At 32.6% G+C, this 20,289-nt stretch overlaps 1 protein-coding gene across 1 annotated transcript; it reads right to left on the bottom strand.

The window, feature by feature from the left end:
* Window positions 1-5,738: 5,738 nt before the first annotated feature.
* On the bottom strand, window positions 5,739-7,301 carry LOC7462924 (dehydration-responsive element-binding protein 3). Its single transcript, XM_002324763.3, has one exon. It carries the CDS (start codon window positions 6,759-6,761, stop codon window positions 6,009-6,011), a length of 753 nt encoding a protein of 250 aa, XP_002324799.1. The 5' UTR covers window positions 6,762-7,301; the 3' UTR covers window positions 5,739-6,008.
* Window positions 7,302-20,289: the final 12,988 nt, after the last annotated feature.

Genomic DNA, 20,289 nt, shown 5'->3' with positions numbered 1-20,289 from the left:
TTTTAGAAAAAAATTATTCATTTTCAATTTCATCATTCAATCTAAATTTATATTATGATTTTTTTCAATTTGGTCCTTATTGTTTTAATATCTATTTTTTTCTTAGCCCTTTTTTAGAAATTTTATTTGTTTTCAATTTCATTCTTCAATACAAATTTATAATATATTACTTTGACCAATTTTGTCCTCATTATTATTATTTTTTTTGTTAAAGCTTTTTTTTTTCAACTCCACCCTTCAATCAAAATTGTTTTTTATTTTTTATGTCAATTTTGATCATCATTCTTTAATTTGTTTTTTGTCCTTTTGCTAAATTGATTTTTTTTTCAATTTCACCCTTCGATCAAATATAAAATTTATTTGTATTGCAATTGTTTTGAATCTTTTTGTATACTTGAAATTCTTTTTTTCAACTTTATCCTTCAATATTTGATTGATTGAGAATTGACTTTCATGATTTTTCAAGATAGGGTGCTTCTAGTGTAATGACTCAAGTCACGGGTTTCAAAAGTTACATGAGTTTATAATTTTTTTAAAATGGGCTTTATAATTTTCTATCAGGCTATTCCGATTTCATAATTTGGGCCACGGGTTTGACAATATATTTTGGGTTGGCTCGACCGTGATTACTAGTGTTTTAGGATTGTCATGCTAACTTGGGTTGACTAGGGATAATTTTTTAGGTCCTTTTTTTAACCCATTTTGTCTTGTTGTATTTAATGTGTGTGAATTGAGTTACATCGCTTGTCCCTTTTCAAAAAGTTATTTTTTCCTCATGTTATTGTGGTCACTTTTTTTTTATTTGATCCATATGTTGTTGTTGCCTATTTTTATCATCTAATTAAAATAAAACCAATTGCGTGTTAGATAAAAAAACAATAATGTAAAAAAAGATGTCAAGACCACAAAGAATTATTTGACATTGTTATTTAACTCGACTTAATGGGTTAACTTTGAATTATTTCGACCTGACTTCTTGCCTAGCCTAAATTTCAAATTAACCAGCGTATGAGTTGCCCCAACACGATTTAGTTGACTTGACGGATCCAGAGATAACCCAAACGACCAGTAAAAACCATGGTTTAGCTATATATAAAAAATAAAACTGTTTTATATTGATAATACAACATATTAGATCGACACAGGCTTTTCGGCTTAAACTCTCAAACTGTCAACCTAGATCATGAACTTCACTGAGTTTAAAAACTTTGTTTTTTTTTTTAAATATATTTTTTACTTAATGATATGATAACAAAAATAAATGCTTGCAAAATTGAGCACCAACCAAATACTGTGATGTTTATTTGAGATTACAATAACTTCATATAAAGCAAATAAAAATAAATTATGAAGATCAATTCAAAATCAATCAAATGTTGAAGGATGAGATCGATAAAAAAAATGAAAAAATATTCAATCCAAAGAAAAAAAAAATAGAAGAGGGGATTAAAACAAAAGGAAACTATTTGGAATTGTTATAAAACCCGACGCAACGGGTCAACTTTGAAACCTCCCACCCAACTCTTGCCTAACTCATGTTTAAAATTAACTTGTATGAGAGTTGCCTTTACGTGATCTAGTCGACTTGATGGGTCCAAAAATAACTTGAACAACCTATAAAAACGTGGTTTAGCTTTTAAAATGTTTTTCAAGTTAATATTTTATTTTTTTATTATTATTTAAATGATAATATATTAGACTAACTTGGACTTCCTGACTTAATTTGTCTAACCCATAATCTGAATCATAAACTCTAATGAGTTTAAAAAATGTTTTTTATAATTACTTTTTATATAACGATATGATAATAAAAATAGACACTTTCAAAATTTAACACCAATCAAATACCGTAATATTTGTTTGAGACAGCGATAACCTAATAAAACATAAATCGAAGTAATAACCTAATAAAAAATAAATCGAAGTAAATTATGACTATCAATTCAAAATCAATAAAATATTTAAGAATGAAATTTAAATAAAAAAACAAAAAAACATTCAATCGAAAAAGTAAAAAATTGGAAGATAGAATTAAAAGAAATAAAAAGTCAAAGAAAAAAAAGGGCAGAGGGAAACCAAAACTTTGTTAGTAGTCTGGTAAATAGTATTAGGTCTAGCCTGGGTGGACTTCAGATAGTCCTGCTATTATTTTTGAGCGAATCCTGCTATTATTTTCCTGTTCTTACAGAACTTCTGAGTACTGACCATAGGTAAACCTGGGGTTATGACACCATCCTTGTCTGAGGTACAAGTATATATTAAATAGGTATAATTGCATCATTGATCCAATTCAAATCCTATTAATGATTATACAAAAGAATTACCCTCTTTCTTGTTCTTTTTTCCTCCTCCCTCTTCCCAATTATTAAATTGGAATTTCCTGCTACTCATCCAATAAATTACCCTGGCCTCTCTGCACCACAAAATTCAAAGGCTCAGGTCCAGAGGTAGGGGTCAATAGGGAGCAGGAATAACAATGTGGGGCGGTGATGAAGAAAAAGTAAAAGCCTACTTTTTATGAGTTTCTTTTGTAGATTAATGCTTGTTTTCCATGAAAATGAAATGGTTCCACTGTTTATGTCTCATGATAATGCATGCACAAGGGAAAAGAAAAGAAAAAACAACAATTAGGACACAAAATATTTTAAAGTGTGTACGGATCAGAGAAGCCAGGATCTCACAGAGTGACGCAGAAATAGCTAGCCAACACGATGGATTTACTGTTAATTAACATATAATTCAACTATTCAAGCCAACACGATGGATTTACTGTTAATTAACATATAATTCAACTATTCAACTGATATCTGTGCCCTTCTGCAGCGCAAACACACTCAGTCGCCCTGAGTAAATTCGAAGTCTTTTATTTCTTTTACAGAAAGATAAAGAGGATAGAAAAGTCGGATCTCCCGCACATACAATATATTATAGAGAATCGTTCCTGAAATAGAAAATATTTCAAGTCATAATCGGAGAACCTTTTCTCACCAAAAATGTCATGCGCAAGAAAGGGCAGCAATCATCAACCGCTGTGTCGACAGTTATAGCATTAATCACCGGATTAACATATTGTATCAAGCTTTGGACCGAGGATAAGTATTTTTCTAACACTAATATTTCCCTATTGCTTTTTTAATTATGTATATAAAAAACCCTAAATGACATTGTTTTAATAAAAAATATATAGTTTGATATAAAACTCATTCTAAATCGGGCAAATCACTAGATCAACCTCTCGTGTCACCCTCCAAATCATTGACTCGTTTTGTAGCTAAGCAATTGCTGTTATATATATTTTAACAAGAAAATAATAATATATACTCGTATATCTAAACCAAATGCGTACAACAAGAGGTAGTCTTGTCCATTGCTCCTCCACATATTTTGAACACGTGACAAGAGAATCACTTGTGACCTGGCTGGCTCGTCGAGAATGAATGCGTCTTCTGAATTGCCTTGCTTGGTAGTAAAAGCACTGGTCCTTTTCCAGCAGCCGGCCGATGTGGGGTCATTGGACCGCTACTTAATTAAACCATCATATCGGATCGTGCTTGATCGGAATTCTGAACACCATACCCCATCATCCGGTTAGTAAAATCACCGAGTATGACCATCTTCAATCAGCTTTGTCAAAATTATTTGAAATTTTCAGAATTCTCAGGCACAAAAACTTGTGGAACAATCATTGAAAGATGCCAGCATTTGCATCTAGGCCAGGGACACTGTAAAAATTGCGCAAGGTTAAGAGATAATGGCAATTAATTTAGCATTACTTTCTCCCCAACATGCTGAGTTCAATTTCTTGAACATCAATTTGCTAGCTGCGTCATTTTAGCAATCAGACAACGTGAAAAGAGCTGCACTTTTGTAACACAATTCTTTCAAAAGCAAGAATACACAAGCCATGAAAATGAGCTTCAAAAAGGCATGAAAAGAGACCATTCTTTCTAATTATTGTGAGTGACCACTGTTACTGACAAATTTGGCTTCCTGTAGCACCAGAACCGAACAGTTTCTTGCCATGTCAATACACCATGCAAATAATGGTGATCTCTTGTAGTAGGAGTGGGATTGGGTGGGGGTCTGAACTGGCCAATTGCACTAGCTATGTGGGGATCATGATAATGCCATCCCACACAATAAGATACTAAACATGTTTATAAGAGGTCAACCAAGAAATCAAAATATGGACCCCTGGCATATATATATATATATATATATATATATTTTATTCATGTGGGATGTTCGGGTCAATTTACGCGTACCTCGATTAATCCTCACAGATTCTAAAATTAACAACTAGGTAAGCCTCAAGTTGCTATCAATATTAGCAGCTATAAAACTTGAACGTGAGATCACAAGAGAACAAACCCTTTAATTTTAAATATTTACTATTAAATCACCTTCTAGAGGGTTAGGTGGCCTTGGGAATTTTGTTTGAAATGCCAATGAACTTAGCTTTCTATGAGACCACAAGAAAAAAAGTTGTATGTTTTCGATTTTTCGTACACAAGAACGAACGAAAGAAGAGTTGGAGGGAAGGCATGTTTTTTGTCTCGACTCAATCAACCAGACACTGCAGCACGCAGGATAGAGAAAAAATCTGGATGCATCATCTTACATTAACTCAGAAATTTTAATATCTGTGAGTTTTCAACAAAGAATAGATAGAAAGAGATATTGATTGTTTTTTTAATTACTAGATGAATGGTTCGCTTAAATTTCTTTCACAATTAAAGATGCCTTCTCGGCCTAGATGCAAGAGATGTTCAGTGATTTGCCTCATGCCACCAAAAGGAAACAAACAATATCAAGCACACTAGCATAGCAATAATACTTTTTTAATAAAATAATATAGCCCATGAAATATTAAAAAAATAAAATAGTTTAAAGAAGTGTCTTATGTCATTCCTTCAAATTATAAAATAACACTCAATCTACCATAAGAGAAGACATGAGAGAGATAAAAAGAAAGAGATAGATTCTAGGGCATATTGAAATTCTGATTATTATATTATTATTATCGTTAAAAAGATTTCAACGAGATGAATTCAATAATAATAAAGAAGGTCACCAACGGTAAACGAAAGTGAATCATACGAGCCGTTTAAAGGTATCAAGGTTCATTTGCCTTTGAATGACTTGAGTAGCCCACTTTGATCATTATTTGTGACTTTTTTTAGTATCGTTGGATTCGTTTCATTGAAATTTTTTTAATGGTACAAGTGATGTTATTATTGTAGCTTCAATGTGTCTCCAGAATCTTTTTTTCTTTGTTTTTTTTTCTTTGCTCTCCTTTCATTGTAATTTTGTGAAGAGAGATGAAATAATAATAATAAAAAAAATAATGAGATCTTAAAAGCACATCAAAGCTTCAATGATGATATCATCAATATTATTGAAAAGATTTCGACAAGAAAAACCCAACAAAACCAAGAAAGATCATTAACAATAACCGAAGTGGATCACACAAGCCACCTAAAGGCAAGTGAACCTTGATACCTTCGGACAATTCGTATGACCTACTTTATTAACCATTGGTGATTTTTATTAATGTTTTTTTATTTATTTTATCGAGATTATTTTAACAATATTGATGATATTATCATCATTATTTTAAATGATGGCCACCATTCTAGATTCTTTCTTTGCTAAAAAGGATAAAAAAATCCACACACACAAGCTACCAAGTCTTTAATGTGTTTTCAGCAACTAAAACCAAAGGAATTTATCACACATTTTTCCCTCTTTCCAAAAACTGTACAGTTAGATTCATTCAAAGAGGTCATAATGTTACATAACCACATGAGCAGAAAACACAGACACCAAAAAGAAAAAAAAGACAACTTTTAACCCTTCAAAGAAAAACAAGAAGGGCTAAAAAAACCTTCATAAGATATAGATAAAAAAAAAACAAGAGAAAGAAACAGAGAGAAATTAAGAAAGAACTGACACATTCAGATACATGTACAAACTCACATTCATTAAAAGAAAGGAAAAACGAAACACTAATAATCCCATAAAACAGTACTCTCATTCGGCAATGTAAAATCATCACAAGCACACCCGCCGCCGCCGCCACAACAGTGATTTTCCATGCTTTGCATCCATGGCGGAGGATACATCCACTCATCAATCGAGTCGAAGTAAACAAAATCATTGCTCAACTCATCGTAACTCGTTTCAAGACTTGGCAACTCAACAATCTCACACAGCTCTTCCTCTTGAGACGACAAGTCCATCAAAGAAACAAGTGATGTCAAAGAAGATGTCGAAGAAGACGATGGAGATGTTGTGGTTGTTGTTTCAGATTTTTGGTCAAACTGGTCCATTTGAGCAGCTTTAGCAGCGGCTGCTTGAACATCACGAGGAGCAAGTGAAGCTGGTCGAGGTAAGTAATTGGCGAGTTCGGGGAAATTAAGAATAGCTGGGTTTCCTTTGATGCTTAAAGCAGCGACATCATGCGCACGCGCTGCCATTTCTGGAGTAGGAAAAGTACCTAACCAAATGCGAGATTTTTTGCGTGGCTCACGAATTTCTGACACCCATTTGCCCCAGTTCCTCATGCGAACTCCACGATAGACTGGATGCTTGTTGGAGTCTCTTATCCTTTTTATTTTCTTAGAAGGAGAGAAATCTTGGTCTTTTAGAGGTTTCTTTGATTGGGTAGAGTTAGATAAAGGTGAAGAGGGTGAGGCTGGTGACAAGGAGTTTGTTGAGCTACTTTCCGTCTCTGAATTTTGTTGATGATGATCACTCATTTTTTTTTTCAGAAAAAATAAAGTGGGGTGATTTATTCTTTTTATTTATTTTTATTTGAAGGGTAATTATGAGCTAAATGAGGGAATGATGGATATACTTAAGCTACAAGCATGTAGTGAGCAAACTAGTAGAGAAGTGGTGGAGAAATTAGGAGGCACGGTCAGTGTTTTGAGACAAAAGAGAGCACAAACTCCTGAAGATTGTTGTTATGGAGCAAAGACAGAGATAGGATGTGGCACTACGGGGTGGATCAGTTACAGGCAGGGAAGAATCAATAAGAAGCGACGCCTGGTTTTTTCTGCAGAAGAGAATGAAATCTGAGCTCTGAAAGAGGAGAGAAAACGAGGGCACTATCAGAATTACCAAGACAAGGGGGAGCTAAGAGGGAGTATTGCACATTATTTCATGAAAAGCTAGCTACATATACTTGATGAACAAGCGCTTGCCCTTCGTTACATCATTTCCCAATGACTCATACTACACTTAAAAGCATTGAAAGAGAGAGAGAGAGGGAGAGGCATGGACCCATAAAGGAAATGGGACACCCTGCAAGACCCCATGGTACAATGGGGTCCCTTTCTATAGTACCACGCAACCCCTACGATCAATCCTTCTTTTTAACCAGTGTCTCTATTCATTTCCCCCCTTATCTTCTAGCTAGCTTTCCCTGGCTGCCATTACCAACCTCTCAAGAATAGCTTCGGTGTCACCATTTTGCCCCTCTCTGTATGATTAAACATATTCCAGTCACAGCTTCCCCCTAGATTGGTTGGTAGGGATATAATAATCTTATTAGAGATACTATGAGGCAGCAATCCAGGGCTAAACAGTGCCTCTTCGTGTCTCAATCTATTGCATGATCATCTATTGCAATATTATATTGCTGAGCTCTCATAGTCGACATGGTTTTGTTTTTAATATTTTGAGGAACTAAAAATCACAAAGGGTTTTCATTGCTCACTTGTCTAAATCTTAAGGCCCATATTTATCCTGTCCCAATATTTAGCTAAGCCCTATACCTATCTAGTAGCTTAGACTTTAAGGAGACCTTAATTCTTTTTTTTAATAGACCTTAAGGAGACCTTATAATTATCTCTTTTTATTGTATTATTCTCGTGCCTTAACTATTAATAAAATAATGTGTCCGAATAAAGTTAAAAATGCTTCAAAGGGAAGCTCACGTTAATAAAATCATTGTACTTTCCCTTTCTACCATTTTACTTTTCACTTTACCTCTAAATTTTAGCAGCTAATTCTAAATGAAGACTTCTTCCTTAAATTGATGGGGCCAAAAATTGGTTTTCTTGAGTGATATATATATATATATATATGTGTGTGTGTGTGTGTGTGTGTGTGTTGGCCTCCAAGTGTGTGTGTGTGTGGTTTTGGTAGTAGTTGCATTGGCCTCCAACAGTGGCAACCAAACCAAATACGAGTCACTAACTCATTTGGGTCCCAACCCTATTACCATTTTGCTGTGTCCACGAACACACAACGGTAGCTCGATACGTGGTGTGGTTATGTTAACAAGGCAGTCTAATCTTAATAAATGAACTTTACCCCACATGTTAAAAATGACTTCTCCTTGGAGAAAATCCAAGGGCCCTTTCCTTAGATATACTGTTTGACATATCACTGGAATTATTGTTTGTTGAGTATTAATATTAAAAATAATCTAAAAAAATAATTATTTTAACAAATTTTTAATTAAAAATAATAACTATTTTAAACAATTTTGTATTCAATTATTCAAATTTAAATTAGTTTGTCATCCTGAATCTTTAAGGGGCATCATCATGATTGTACCTTTAAAGTTTTTTTATTATTATTATCAAATAGAAATTTAAATAAAATAGTTGATTCTATTTCATAATTATCAATATAAAAAAAACATTTCAAAAAGTTTTAAACATTCATAACAACTATTGCATTTTTAAAACTCTTCTCTTTTACTTTTCTTGTGTCAAAATTTATATATTTCTTAATATGAAACAAGTCAGATCCGAATTTGATCTTAAAATGTTTGTTGATCAATTTTGCGAAATTGAACATATCTCTTAAATCGTACATCGGATCGAACTGTAATTTTACAGGGAGACACTAGACATATGAAATTATATTATGGTAGCGTTCCAGGTCAAATAGAGTTATGGAACATATCATTTCAGAGGGTCAGAATTACTAGATGAATCTTGTTAAATCTGCTAGACTAGACCTTTGTGTACGGTTTGAGACATTTATGAAACTATAGGTAGAATTTTGTTGATATTCAAGCTGGATTGGAAAATAGGCATCTTAAGTTTTCCAACCATATATAGTAGGTTTTGTACATCATCCAGACAAGAGAAAATGATGTATTTAAAATCAGGATTGAAATCTATCAAAAATTGCAAAAATTAGAGATTCAAGCTACATTGAGAAATTAGTATGAAGAATTTGTTTTTATTATTCTATTCTATTTATTTATTTAATGTGAAATAGTTCTTTTTTAATTTGGGTTTGTTCTAGCTCATTAAACATTATTTAAGGGTTTATTTTATTATTGAACTTATGTTAGTTATTTACTAGTTTAGACTCATTAGCTTACAACACAAAGGCGGTCTATTAGGGTTAGTTAGATGAGACTATATTATGTTTTTTTAAGCTGCAAATCTTAGCAGCGAGTTGAAGAATAAACACGAGTTTTTATTTTGTTTGTTTGTGGAAAAACAACCTTTCTTTGACCGTACATTAACTTATCAAATATTAAATGGCTTCGTGGCGTCATTCGTATACTTAGTGTTCTTAGATACAAGGTTATCTCTAGGTCCAAGTCTTTTTCCAATACTTTTGGTTCTTAGGTACAGGGTTACCTCTGGATCAGAGTTCTATCAAACCTGATTTTCAGCTTTCCGGGTTGTTATCTACTTTGTTGGGGTTGCTTGACCATGTGATCAAGAGGTCTGTATCATTGTATCATTCCTTCTTACAGAGAATAATTTTTATAAAATTGGTTTGTTGTTTTTTTGTTTGTGCTATCAAGAATAAGAGATTGGTATTAGAGGTCTGCATCAGTTGGTATTAGAGCTGGGTTCTGAAATCAGGTCATATCCTTTATTTTCTTCTTGTTAATTTTGGCTTCCTTAGCTTTCGATGTCTTTTATTCGGTTTTTTATTATTTCAATTCTAGAGCTTAGTATTTTGCATCTAGGGTTCCTTAAAAAAATATGTCATTTTAGTTTATTGATGTCTCATATTATATCAGTAGCATAAAAAGTCAAAATAAAAAGAGAAAGAACATTTAAAACTCACTTTTGTAATCTGCCACAATATATAAACAATGGAGAATTTGAACCAAAACAATTCAGAAAATTCTCAAATTTTATATATTGGTTCTATGAGTCCTAATCACACCCATATAAAATTTTATCTCATTTGGAGATCATTTTCTATAGTAACCAAGATTGAGATTAAAACCTGCCATAACGGGTCAAATTCGTATTATAAGGGAATTTCTGGTCAAATAAATTCATAGAGTTCTCAAACTTTACATAATAGGTTTTCAGGTGCTAATCGCTCTCCATATAAAATTTGAATTCACTTAGAGTTTGTTTGCTATAGGAACAAAATTCGAGATTGGAACTTGTCGTAATCAGTCTAATTTGTGTTAATAATTCAAACTTGTTTCGCTTCTATTATTTTTCAATTTTGATAGTATAATAAAATCATAATTGATATATTTAGGTGTCATTTAAATTTTTTTATAACCTTTGCATATGTTTTCTTTCGCATCTTTAAAAACACCCATTTTTAATATAAATTTGTTTATTACTCACAAAATTATAATCATAGTTTTGTATTTGCTTGTTTTTATATTTTTATTGCTTCTTGAGTTGTATACATATATTTGGATACACTGCTAAGGTTGTTATATTTGGTGTTGAAATCAATTCTGCAAGAGCCAAAAAAGGTGAGACGAGACGAAAAAGACATAGCAAATGTATTTGAGTGAAAAACCTATATTTGAGTGAAACACGAGAGGAGTGTAAACACGTGAAAGAGTGGGTGGAAAATATATATTTCTTGTCAACTAACCAGTTTTCATATTCAAAGATGTTGGAGGGAAGCAATAACATGGTACCACAGAGAAGATATAATGAAATTGTAAATCAGTTACGCATTATGAATCAACGGATGGATCAGATGGTCAATGATTTTAGAGATAGGTTAGATAAGTTAGAGAGGAAATGTGTTAATGATCATGATGGAGTTCAAAATAGGTCTGAATGAAGAGAGTTTAATATTAGGAGGGCTGTGAGGGGAGTTAACACTAATGTGAATGAGTTTATGGCTAGTAATATGGACATAAGTGATGTTGATTTTGAAGATGTGTTCGTGGGATATGGGGAACATTTTGGACAACAACGAAATTATGAGTTTAGAGGGTAATGATATGGTGATAATTTTGGCCGGAGAAGTAATTATAGGTACCAAGACTATTATCACAGGGCGCGCCACGATGTCGTCGGCGACGACGAGTTTTTATTGTGCCTCTTGATGAGGTGTGTGTGTGTGTGTGTGTGTGTGTGTGTGTGTGTGTGTGTGTGTGTTGGGAATGGTTTTTGGATTTAATCATAAAATTATGATTAAGGTTCAGGAGTTGTCACCTAGTATTGTGATCCCTAGGAACCTATTGTCTACAAGAGTTTGAGTAAAGGACTGGTTGTGCAAGGGAAAGACGCATCACCCCAGTGCACCCTAACTACGGTAAGCTGCATTGTTGTTTAATTGTTTTTTTATGTCGGGTTTCTATTTGTTGGTCTTTTCTAAGGTCTAAAACATATCTCTCTTTGTGAGAGAGTCTCTACCACATCGACTGAAGTCCTAACCATTTTAATGTTTGAATCTTAGCATCGCATTTATTTTATGCCTTGTATCTTTAACACCCGAGGATGTACTTTATCATATAATTTTACACCTCATAGATATTAAAGTCTACAATTGAACCCTAAAAAAATTAGAAAAAGGTTTTTGATATTTTGGTTAAACCCTAGTGGATGATCATAAACTGGTTATGATATCCATATTTTTTAGATTTTCAAATCATGAGAAAGATGCAATTTTATCTTTCTAAGAAAATATGCTCGGAAAATTTTACGATTTAGCCGTATGTATGAAAATAAAACCTTTTTTGTTTTTGAAAAGGGAAATTAATTTAAAAGTTGAGATTTTTTTTAGAACTTTTTCGGAGAAAACCGAGTATTTTAATACTGAATTTGTATCTTACAGTGTAAATATACAACCCGATATTATGCAAAATTGGTAGAAAAACATACGAGAAAATCACAAATTTTTTAAAGTATTTTTGAATGTTTTTTGGATTTTTTTTGTTTTCATTTTTTTAAACTAATATTATAATTAAATATGTACGGGCTGGGCCGGCCCAACTAACTGGGTCGAGCCCAGCCAAGTTAGGTTGGGCCAATCTTGGCCTAACAGATCGTTTTTTTTCTTTAGGCCGAAAACGGGTCCGGCCCAGGACCATATGGTTGTTGGCCTAACCCAGCAACCATGTTAATTAATTTTCCTTTTGCATGCAATAGCAAATTTTGCAGGTGGGGAGTGGGAGGAGAAGAGGAAGGAGAAGGAGAGGAAAACAACCTAGCATGGTGGTCGTCACCGTGGTGAGGAGGTTCGGCGGTTCCAACGGTGGCCGAAGGTGTTGGTGGTTGGGTTACTGTGGTGCAGGAAGAAGAAGTGTACAACGGTGTTACTGTTCATTGCGGTGGGCAATAATGATCGTTGAGGAAGGAGCTAGTGTTCGTGAGGGTTTACAGGCTGGGGTTTTTGGTATTCTCGCCGGAGAAGGCAATTGTGGAAGAGGTGGAGAGAGGGAGAGAAAAGGTGGCAAAAACTGAGGAAGCTAGTTTTTTTTCCGTTTATGAACCCAAATTTCTTCTTTCTCAGGCCATAAAATCGAACTCCATTTATAGGAGTTGGAAGAGGGTAATCTTGTCTTCATTGAGAAAAAATTTTGGCCCTTGATTCAGTTAGGAAGGATCTCAACCATTGGTTCAAAGTAGGCACTATGAACTGTCAAATTTGATAGTTGAAGGTTGTTTGAGTTGGCCACTTTAGCCGGCACTGCGACCTTTGTGGTGTCCATCAAACTGAACGGACCACATAGGGTGCTAGAGCAATGTCAAGTGATCATTTGTGTGCAAGTTTGGTTAAATTTGGTGGAGAAATGAATCATTAAATACACCTTCAAAATAGCCTCCTGAACTGTCATTTCAGAGAAAAAGAAGAAGACAATAAACAGTGAACCAGACGACGCCTCATGTGGTTCTATTTTTTAAGTTCAATTTAGTCATTCACCTTTTGATTCAATGTAATTTAGCCCCTTCTAAACTTCAATTTTAATCTCTAATTTGGGTGCCTTTTTGACTTTGGTCCTTGGTCTCAGATCTATGCAATTTGACCCTCAATTGACTATTAAACTTTCAATTTTCTTCAATTTCACCCCCGGATGTTGTCACTTAAGCCCCTCTAGTTTGGCTCCTTTTGCATATTGGTCCATGGGTGTGAATTGTTTTTTAATTTAACACCTAATTGGCCCCAAAACTTTAATTTTCTTGTGATTTTACTCCTGATTTCAATCAATTAACTTAATAAAAATTAAATTTGGTCTCTTTAAATTTCAACATTCTCAATTAAGCCCCTAATAAAATTAATTTGACCCATTTAAAGTATAATTAAGTCCTTGCACTTAATTGAATCCTTCAATTGGACGCAAATTAATTCTTAAACATAATTAAAATTCAATTTGGACCATGATTAAATCAAATTGGCCTATGAAAAATTTAATAATGTCCTCGGACTTAATTTTTATGAAACTTCGTCCAATAATCATTTATTTTGACCTTGAATTTGTATTTTTTTTCTACATTTTTGTGCATAATGGGGTACAATTAGGTCTCAAATGTTCTTCAAAATTGCAGCTATATTTCTCGGCCTGCTTTCTCCCCGTCGTCAATCTTTATTTTATTTTTTTTTATATAAGAAAGGATTTTTTAGGGAATAACCCAGAATTGGGTTATGACAACTATAATGCTGAGTTTGGTGTAGATTTAGGTATAATTAAGCTGAAAGTATTGGGTTTTCTACAGAATATTGACCTAGAAGTTTATTTAGAATAGGAGAATAAGGTGGAGTGGGTTTTTAGCTTCATAATTATCTAGAGCCCAAGAAAATCAAGCTTGTTGTGATTGTTTTTATTAACTATGCCATTGTATGGTGGGATAATTTAGTGACAAACAACATGAGGAATTATGAGAGAAGAGTTTATACTTGGAAGGAGATGAAATCTCTTATGAATAGGAGATTTATACTTAGCCGTTATTATAAAGAATTGTATCAAATGTTTGTAGAGTATGAGTCAAAGTACAAAGATCGTTGATGAGTAATTCAAGGAGATGGAACTTGCTATGATTCGATTTAATATTGAGAAGGACATGGAGGCTACTATGGCTAGATTTATGAATGGCCTTAATTGTGATATAACTCATATTATGAAGTTGCATCATTAGATGGAGTTGAAGGAGATGGTGCATATGGTTGTGAAGGTAGAGAAGTAGCTTAAATAGAAGGGTACCATTCAGCAAAGCCAAGCATTAGGCCTTTTGACATCTTAGAAACCTAATTGGAAGGCTAACACTTGGGGCAGTCCATCACAGCCGAATAAGAAGGGTAAGGTTGAATACCCTAGAGAGAATACAGACACCTCGATCGTTGTTAAAGGTAATAATATTACTTCCACTTCTCATAACACATGATATTAAATGCTTTCATTTTTTAGGTTTTGGTCACGTTGGTTCATAACTTCCAAATAAAATAGTCATGGTTATGAAAGCTAATAATAAGGTTGAGACTGATGGGGAGGATGAAGAAGAAAGATGCCACCATTAGAGGATGTTGATGATGTTTGTGTTGAATATCTGGTTGAGGGAACACTTGTGGTAAGGAGAGCACTGAATATACATGTCAAGATGACCATGTTTAGAATAAGGTATATAGTTTAATTATAGATGGTGGTAGTTGCATTAATGTAGGTAATACTGAATTGGTGGAAAAACTGAACTTGCACACTACCAAACATCTCATACCTTATAAATTAAAGTTGTTGAATGATAGTGGTGAAGTGAAAAAGAATAATCAAGTTCTGGTTGCTTTTCTTTTAGTAAATATTGTGATGAGGTATTATATGATGTTGTACCAATACAAGCTAGTCATTTATTACTTAATAGAACATGACAATAGGATAAAAGAGCTATGTATGATGGAGTGACAAATATATATTCCTTTAAGATAAATAGAAAACCTATAACTCTGGTATCTTTGACATCTAAGCAACTATATAAAGAGCAACTAAAATTAAAAAAGAGAAAGATGGCTGAAAAAGAGAGCTTGTATATCAGGAGGACGTTCTTTGCTAACAAGGTTCTTCATGGTTTTGATGATAATGTTATTTTTTGGATTGGTACTGATTTGTAGCCTTATAAGATGTTTTCCATGATACAAAATTGAGGTCAAATCTTTTTAAAGAAGGAGAGGATGATACAAACCAAATCAGCTCTAAATATGGCTTTAAAATATTTGTTAAATAGTTTTGTGATATCATACATAACTTTAGAACCATACATCAGATCAAGCTGTAATTATATAGGTAGATAATATACACATGGAAATATATTGTGATACATGTTCAAATAAAATAAATTTCAGGAACATATTATCTTAGAGGGTCGAAGTTACTAGATGAATCTTGTCCAATCTGTCATACTAGACTTTCGTGTACTATTGAGGACATATCCGGAGCTACAAGTGAAATTTCCATGCGATTCAAGTTGGAATGGAAACTATACATCTTAAGATTTCCAACCATTTATAGTAGGCACATTAATTCATTCAAACAAGATAAAACAATGTGTTTGAATTCAGGACTGAAATCTACCAAAAATATGTGAAATTAGAGATTTGGGCTATATGGAAGAATTTTAGCATAAAAACTTTGTTTTTATTATCCTGTTTTATTTTATTTATTTAATGTTAAATAATTATTTTTTAATTTGGGTTTGTTCTAGTTCATTAAACATTGTTTAGGGGTTTATTTTGTTATTAGACTTATGTTAGTTGATTACTAGTTTAGACCATTAGCTTAGAACCCAAAAGGAATTTATAAGGTTTAGTTAGAGAAGACTATTTTATGTTTTTTTGAGATGCAAATTTCAGCAGCAAGTTGAAAAATAAACTTGAGTTATTCTTTTGTTTGTTTGTTGCAAAACAACATTTCTTTGTAGGGACGAAGATTGTACATGTTGCGATGTCGCGGTCGCACAAATTAATTACCATAGCTTAAAACACACAAGATAGTATAGAGCAAGCAAGGGGTCGATCCCACGAGGAAGGTTTAGTTCAGATTTTTATGCTATACATTATGTAATTGGGGGGGGGGTTTGATTTGCAATGATCTTAAACTATGGTAGAAATTAAACTAACAAACAAAATCAATTAAAACTGAAATATATCAAGAAAACAAACCTTGGTTGCAAGCACACATCCACCTACAGAAATCAGAACCGATCCTTGAAACGAAACTCCAGTTTATATTCTGAATTTTTATCTTTTCTTAACATTGGTTAATTAACGGATCCGCCATATAACTAACCCTAACCAACAAATAATCACAGTGTCCGCACTAATGATTTAATCCAATGGCAGCCTTAAGATCTAGATAAATTCATTAATCTTAACAACCAAGTTGTCAGCTTGTGTTGCTTTGATCGAATGTTCTCCCTAAGTTTAATAACGTAGTTCCGCTACAATTACCAAGCTTAGTTGCTTCACAAGTTTATATATCACAACTCCGGTTTTGATATCAAACTTAGCAATAGATTGTTCACAGTAATAACTTAGAGTCCGCTCTAGCAATTAAGATAAACAATCATACGAAATATGCATAGGAAAACAAACATACTCATTCATAATACAAACCGAAAATAAATGGAAGAATAAATCTCACAGTTCTTGAAATCTGAAGGTGTTTGCGTCCTTGCAACCAAGAAAACAAGCTTAGCCTTGCATATCTATTGAACAACTACTCCTAAAGATGAAAGAATACATGATTTCTGGATTGTAGAGGGGAGAGTTTGTGTTTCTTCTCTTATGGCTGCCACCCTTCTTTCTTTGATTCTACTGCACTCTCTCTCCCTCTCTCTTGGCTCTCTTCATAGCATAAACTTAGCTACCTATTTATACACAAATTGTAAGTAAGAAAAATCAAAGTTCAAGTGTGAACATCAAGAGATGGTGGTAGTGTGAAGGCAGCTGGTGGCTGGTGGCTGGCAGCTGGTTTGTGGTTGGTGATTTGAGGTTGGTGGCTTGAGGTTGGTGGCTGCCTTCCTTGACCTTCTGGATTGATTTACTTGAGGAGCTAAATTGCTGAAATTAAAACTTGGATGTCGGTTTTAATGCTTCGGGATGTAATTTGGATTCGTTTCTTCACGAAACCTGTTTGCTGGCAGAATTCAGTTGTCATCTTTGAAAACTCATATCTCCCTCATATGACATCGTTTTTAGCTGAAATTTGGAGCGTTTATAGACCTTTGAGTCAGAAATCCAAAACAATTGAGTTTGCATCAATTGGATATCTACAGCTCCAGATATTGAATTTTGAATGGACAAAGGTCAATACTGGCAGAATGCGAGTTTTGACTTTGAAGGATGTGATTTCCATGCTCTTTGTATTTTTATTTTTCTTGACTTAGATTTACAGAAAGGTATGGATGTTAGCTTTCTAATGCCACTGTAATCACTTCGTTTTGACTTTTAGAGCTCACGCTCTGCACAAAACATCGACTGAGGGTCAAATCTGCCAATTACCTCTAATTTACTCCTTTTTGCATCTTTCATCTAAAGGTGCCTTCAAAACATAAAACAAAGAATATCAAGGCATTTTATACATAAAACATAGGCAAAACACTAGTTAAATATGGGTGAAACTATCAAATAATATGGTTACATCAGTACACTAACTTATCGAAGATTATCTGGCTTCGTGACGTCATTTACATACTTAGGGTTCTTAGATACAAGGTTATTTTTTTGTCTAAGTTTCTTTTCCAATACCTTTGGTTCTTAAGTATAGGGTTACCTTTGGGTTAGGGTTCTATCAAACTTGATTTTCGACTTTCTAAGTTGTTATCTACTTCATTGAGGGTCGCTTGACCATGTGATCAAGAGATCCACATCATTTCTCCTTACAGATAATAATTTTTATAAAATTGGTTTTTTGTTTATTCTTGTTTGTGTTATAAAAATAAGAGATTGATTAGAGTTATGAAATAATACTGCAATTAAACTACAAGCACAAGAAGATAGATAATAATTTGATTTAAAACTAAAGGATTGATCATTATCACAATCTATATCTTGAAGCTTATGCCCTATCAACAAATATTATCAACAAATATTATGAGTAGATTTTCTTTTATATATTTATTTTTATGTGTTTATATGTTTCTTTGTAGAAACCAAATTATTATTGTAAGGGAATAGCAATCCCTTATAAAATTTTAAATAGACATTTAGTAGATATCATTTTTCATTCACTCTAATAATCCCTTGTATTAATAAAAACAAATTATATAAAGAAATATATAAACACATATGAATAAGTATATAAAAGAAAATCAACTCACATGATTTGTCGATAAAGTAAAAATTTCAAGATATAGATTGAGGCAAGGATCAATTCTTTAGCCATCAAATAATTTATTGCCTACCCTTTGGTGTTTGTAATTTGATTACAATAGTGTCCCTTATGTCTACTCATTCTCTTATTCTTACTAGTACAAACGAGAATAAAGAATGAACTAATTTTGTAAAAGTTATTTTTATTTTTTATTAATAGCTAAAATAAATATTCAAATGAATCTTAATAGTTTAAATTAAAGAGGGGAAAATTATTTCTTGAGGCGAAACTCCCATTTCATTATTATTATTTTACAAAAACATGTTTTTTTTTATTAGTAGCATGATTTGTTAAATAAAAAAATATTATAAACTAAAAGGCAAGTTTCAAAAATATAAAATAAAATTACGCCTTCATAATTTTGTATGGTTGTATGAAAAAAAGAAAAGAATAATTAATTCATGAAAACTATACAAAAAATTAACAAAAACAAATATCTATTTTATGCTCATTGAATATTCATGTGTAAGCTTTTTACAATTTGTTGCATGTTACGCTTGTATATTATGAACAAAGTTAATGAAAATATAACCATAAAAAGCTCTAATTTTATTTAAAAATTATAGCATAATTAGAAGATTTTCTTAAATATCATTGAAATTATTAATTTAAAGAGGAACTTCGTTTTTTTTTTTAAAAAAAAAAGTGTTTCTAGGCCTTTAAAGCTAGGCGCTCTAAGCCTAGGTGTGCATGGGCCTAAAGGCCAGGCCCACATTCTTGGCTTTTACATATATAATTGAATGTACGATATGTCATCCACTTAATATGTGTGTGTGTGTGTGTATTACATAATATAATTGCAACAATTTTCCAGTAATTGAAAAATTAAGGGTGAGTTTCTGGGCATTCAAAACCCAATTTTCATCTTGGTTTGACCTTAAAACACCTAAAAACATACTAGAAACCGTAATAACCTCATTTTTAATCCTAAAACATCCTCTAATCATTCTAAAATTCATAACTCAAAACAAATCCAAAAATATTTTACAATTCCTAATATACTTTTTTTAACATGGTTAAAGAGTAAAACCACCATAATTAAACTCTTCTCTCCATCCTGAACCAATTGACACAAAAATTGGTGTTTTTATAGCTAGAATTGACCAGTCAAATTTTTTCTAACAATTTTTCTTTTATTTTTCAAAACATATGGACTAAGAGATGATGAAAAATGTTTTTGAGGACTTATACATAAAAATATAAAACTACATAGACTAAATATGGAAATTTCAAAAAATTAGAGAACTAAAATGCATTTCTTTTCCATACAAAGTAGTAGTAGTAGTAGTAATTAGCCAACTTACTTGTGCTCTACTACGAATCGGATCAAAAGTTTATATTGCAAGGAAAAAAAAGAAGAAATGTGTAAGTGATATTAGAACATTTTTAGCATTCACTTACATGTGCCCTTGGATTTTAGTAAAGAATTGATGAAATATCACTTGCTCTTCATTAATTTTTATAAGCATGTCTACAATCTTTCATGACCATTAAATATGCTTTTAGTTTATAATTTTATTTTATTTATTTTCAAAGTTAAATCAACTTGTTAATGTTTAAATTATTTATCTTTGGACATATTTTAATATTCAAATTATTTACTGAGAAACTTCTTGTATAATCGTTAGAAGTTGGGAAACGAAGAGGATATCTATCAACAATGATGGAATGACTATGCATTTTAAATTGATCGGTAATGAAAACATATAAAAAAATAAGTTCTTCATGAAAAAGTT

The sequence above is a fragment of the Populus trichocarpa genome, chromosome 18, assembly GCF_000002775.5.
Source record: "Populus trichocarpa isolate Nisqually-1 chromosome 18, P.trichocarpa_v4.1, whole genome shotgun sequence".
NCBI lineage: Eukaryota > Viridiplantae > Streptophyta > Magnoliopsida > Malpighiales > Salicaceae > Populus > Populus trichocarpa.
Note: the sequence above shows the minus strand (reverse complement) of the source record. Positions and strands in the feature narration are given on the sequence as shown.

Bases quoted from the DNA above. Each gene is read 5' to 3' on its own strand.
- LOC7462924 (XM_002324763.3), bottom strand. From the start codon at position 6,761: ATGAGTGATCATCATCAACAAAATTCAGAGACGGAAAGTAGCTCAACA.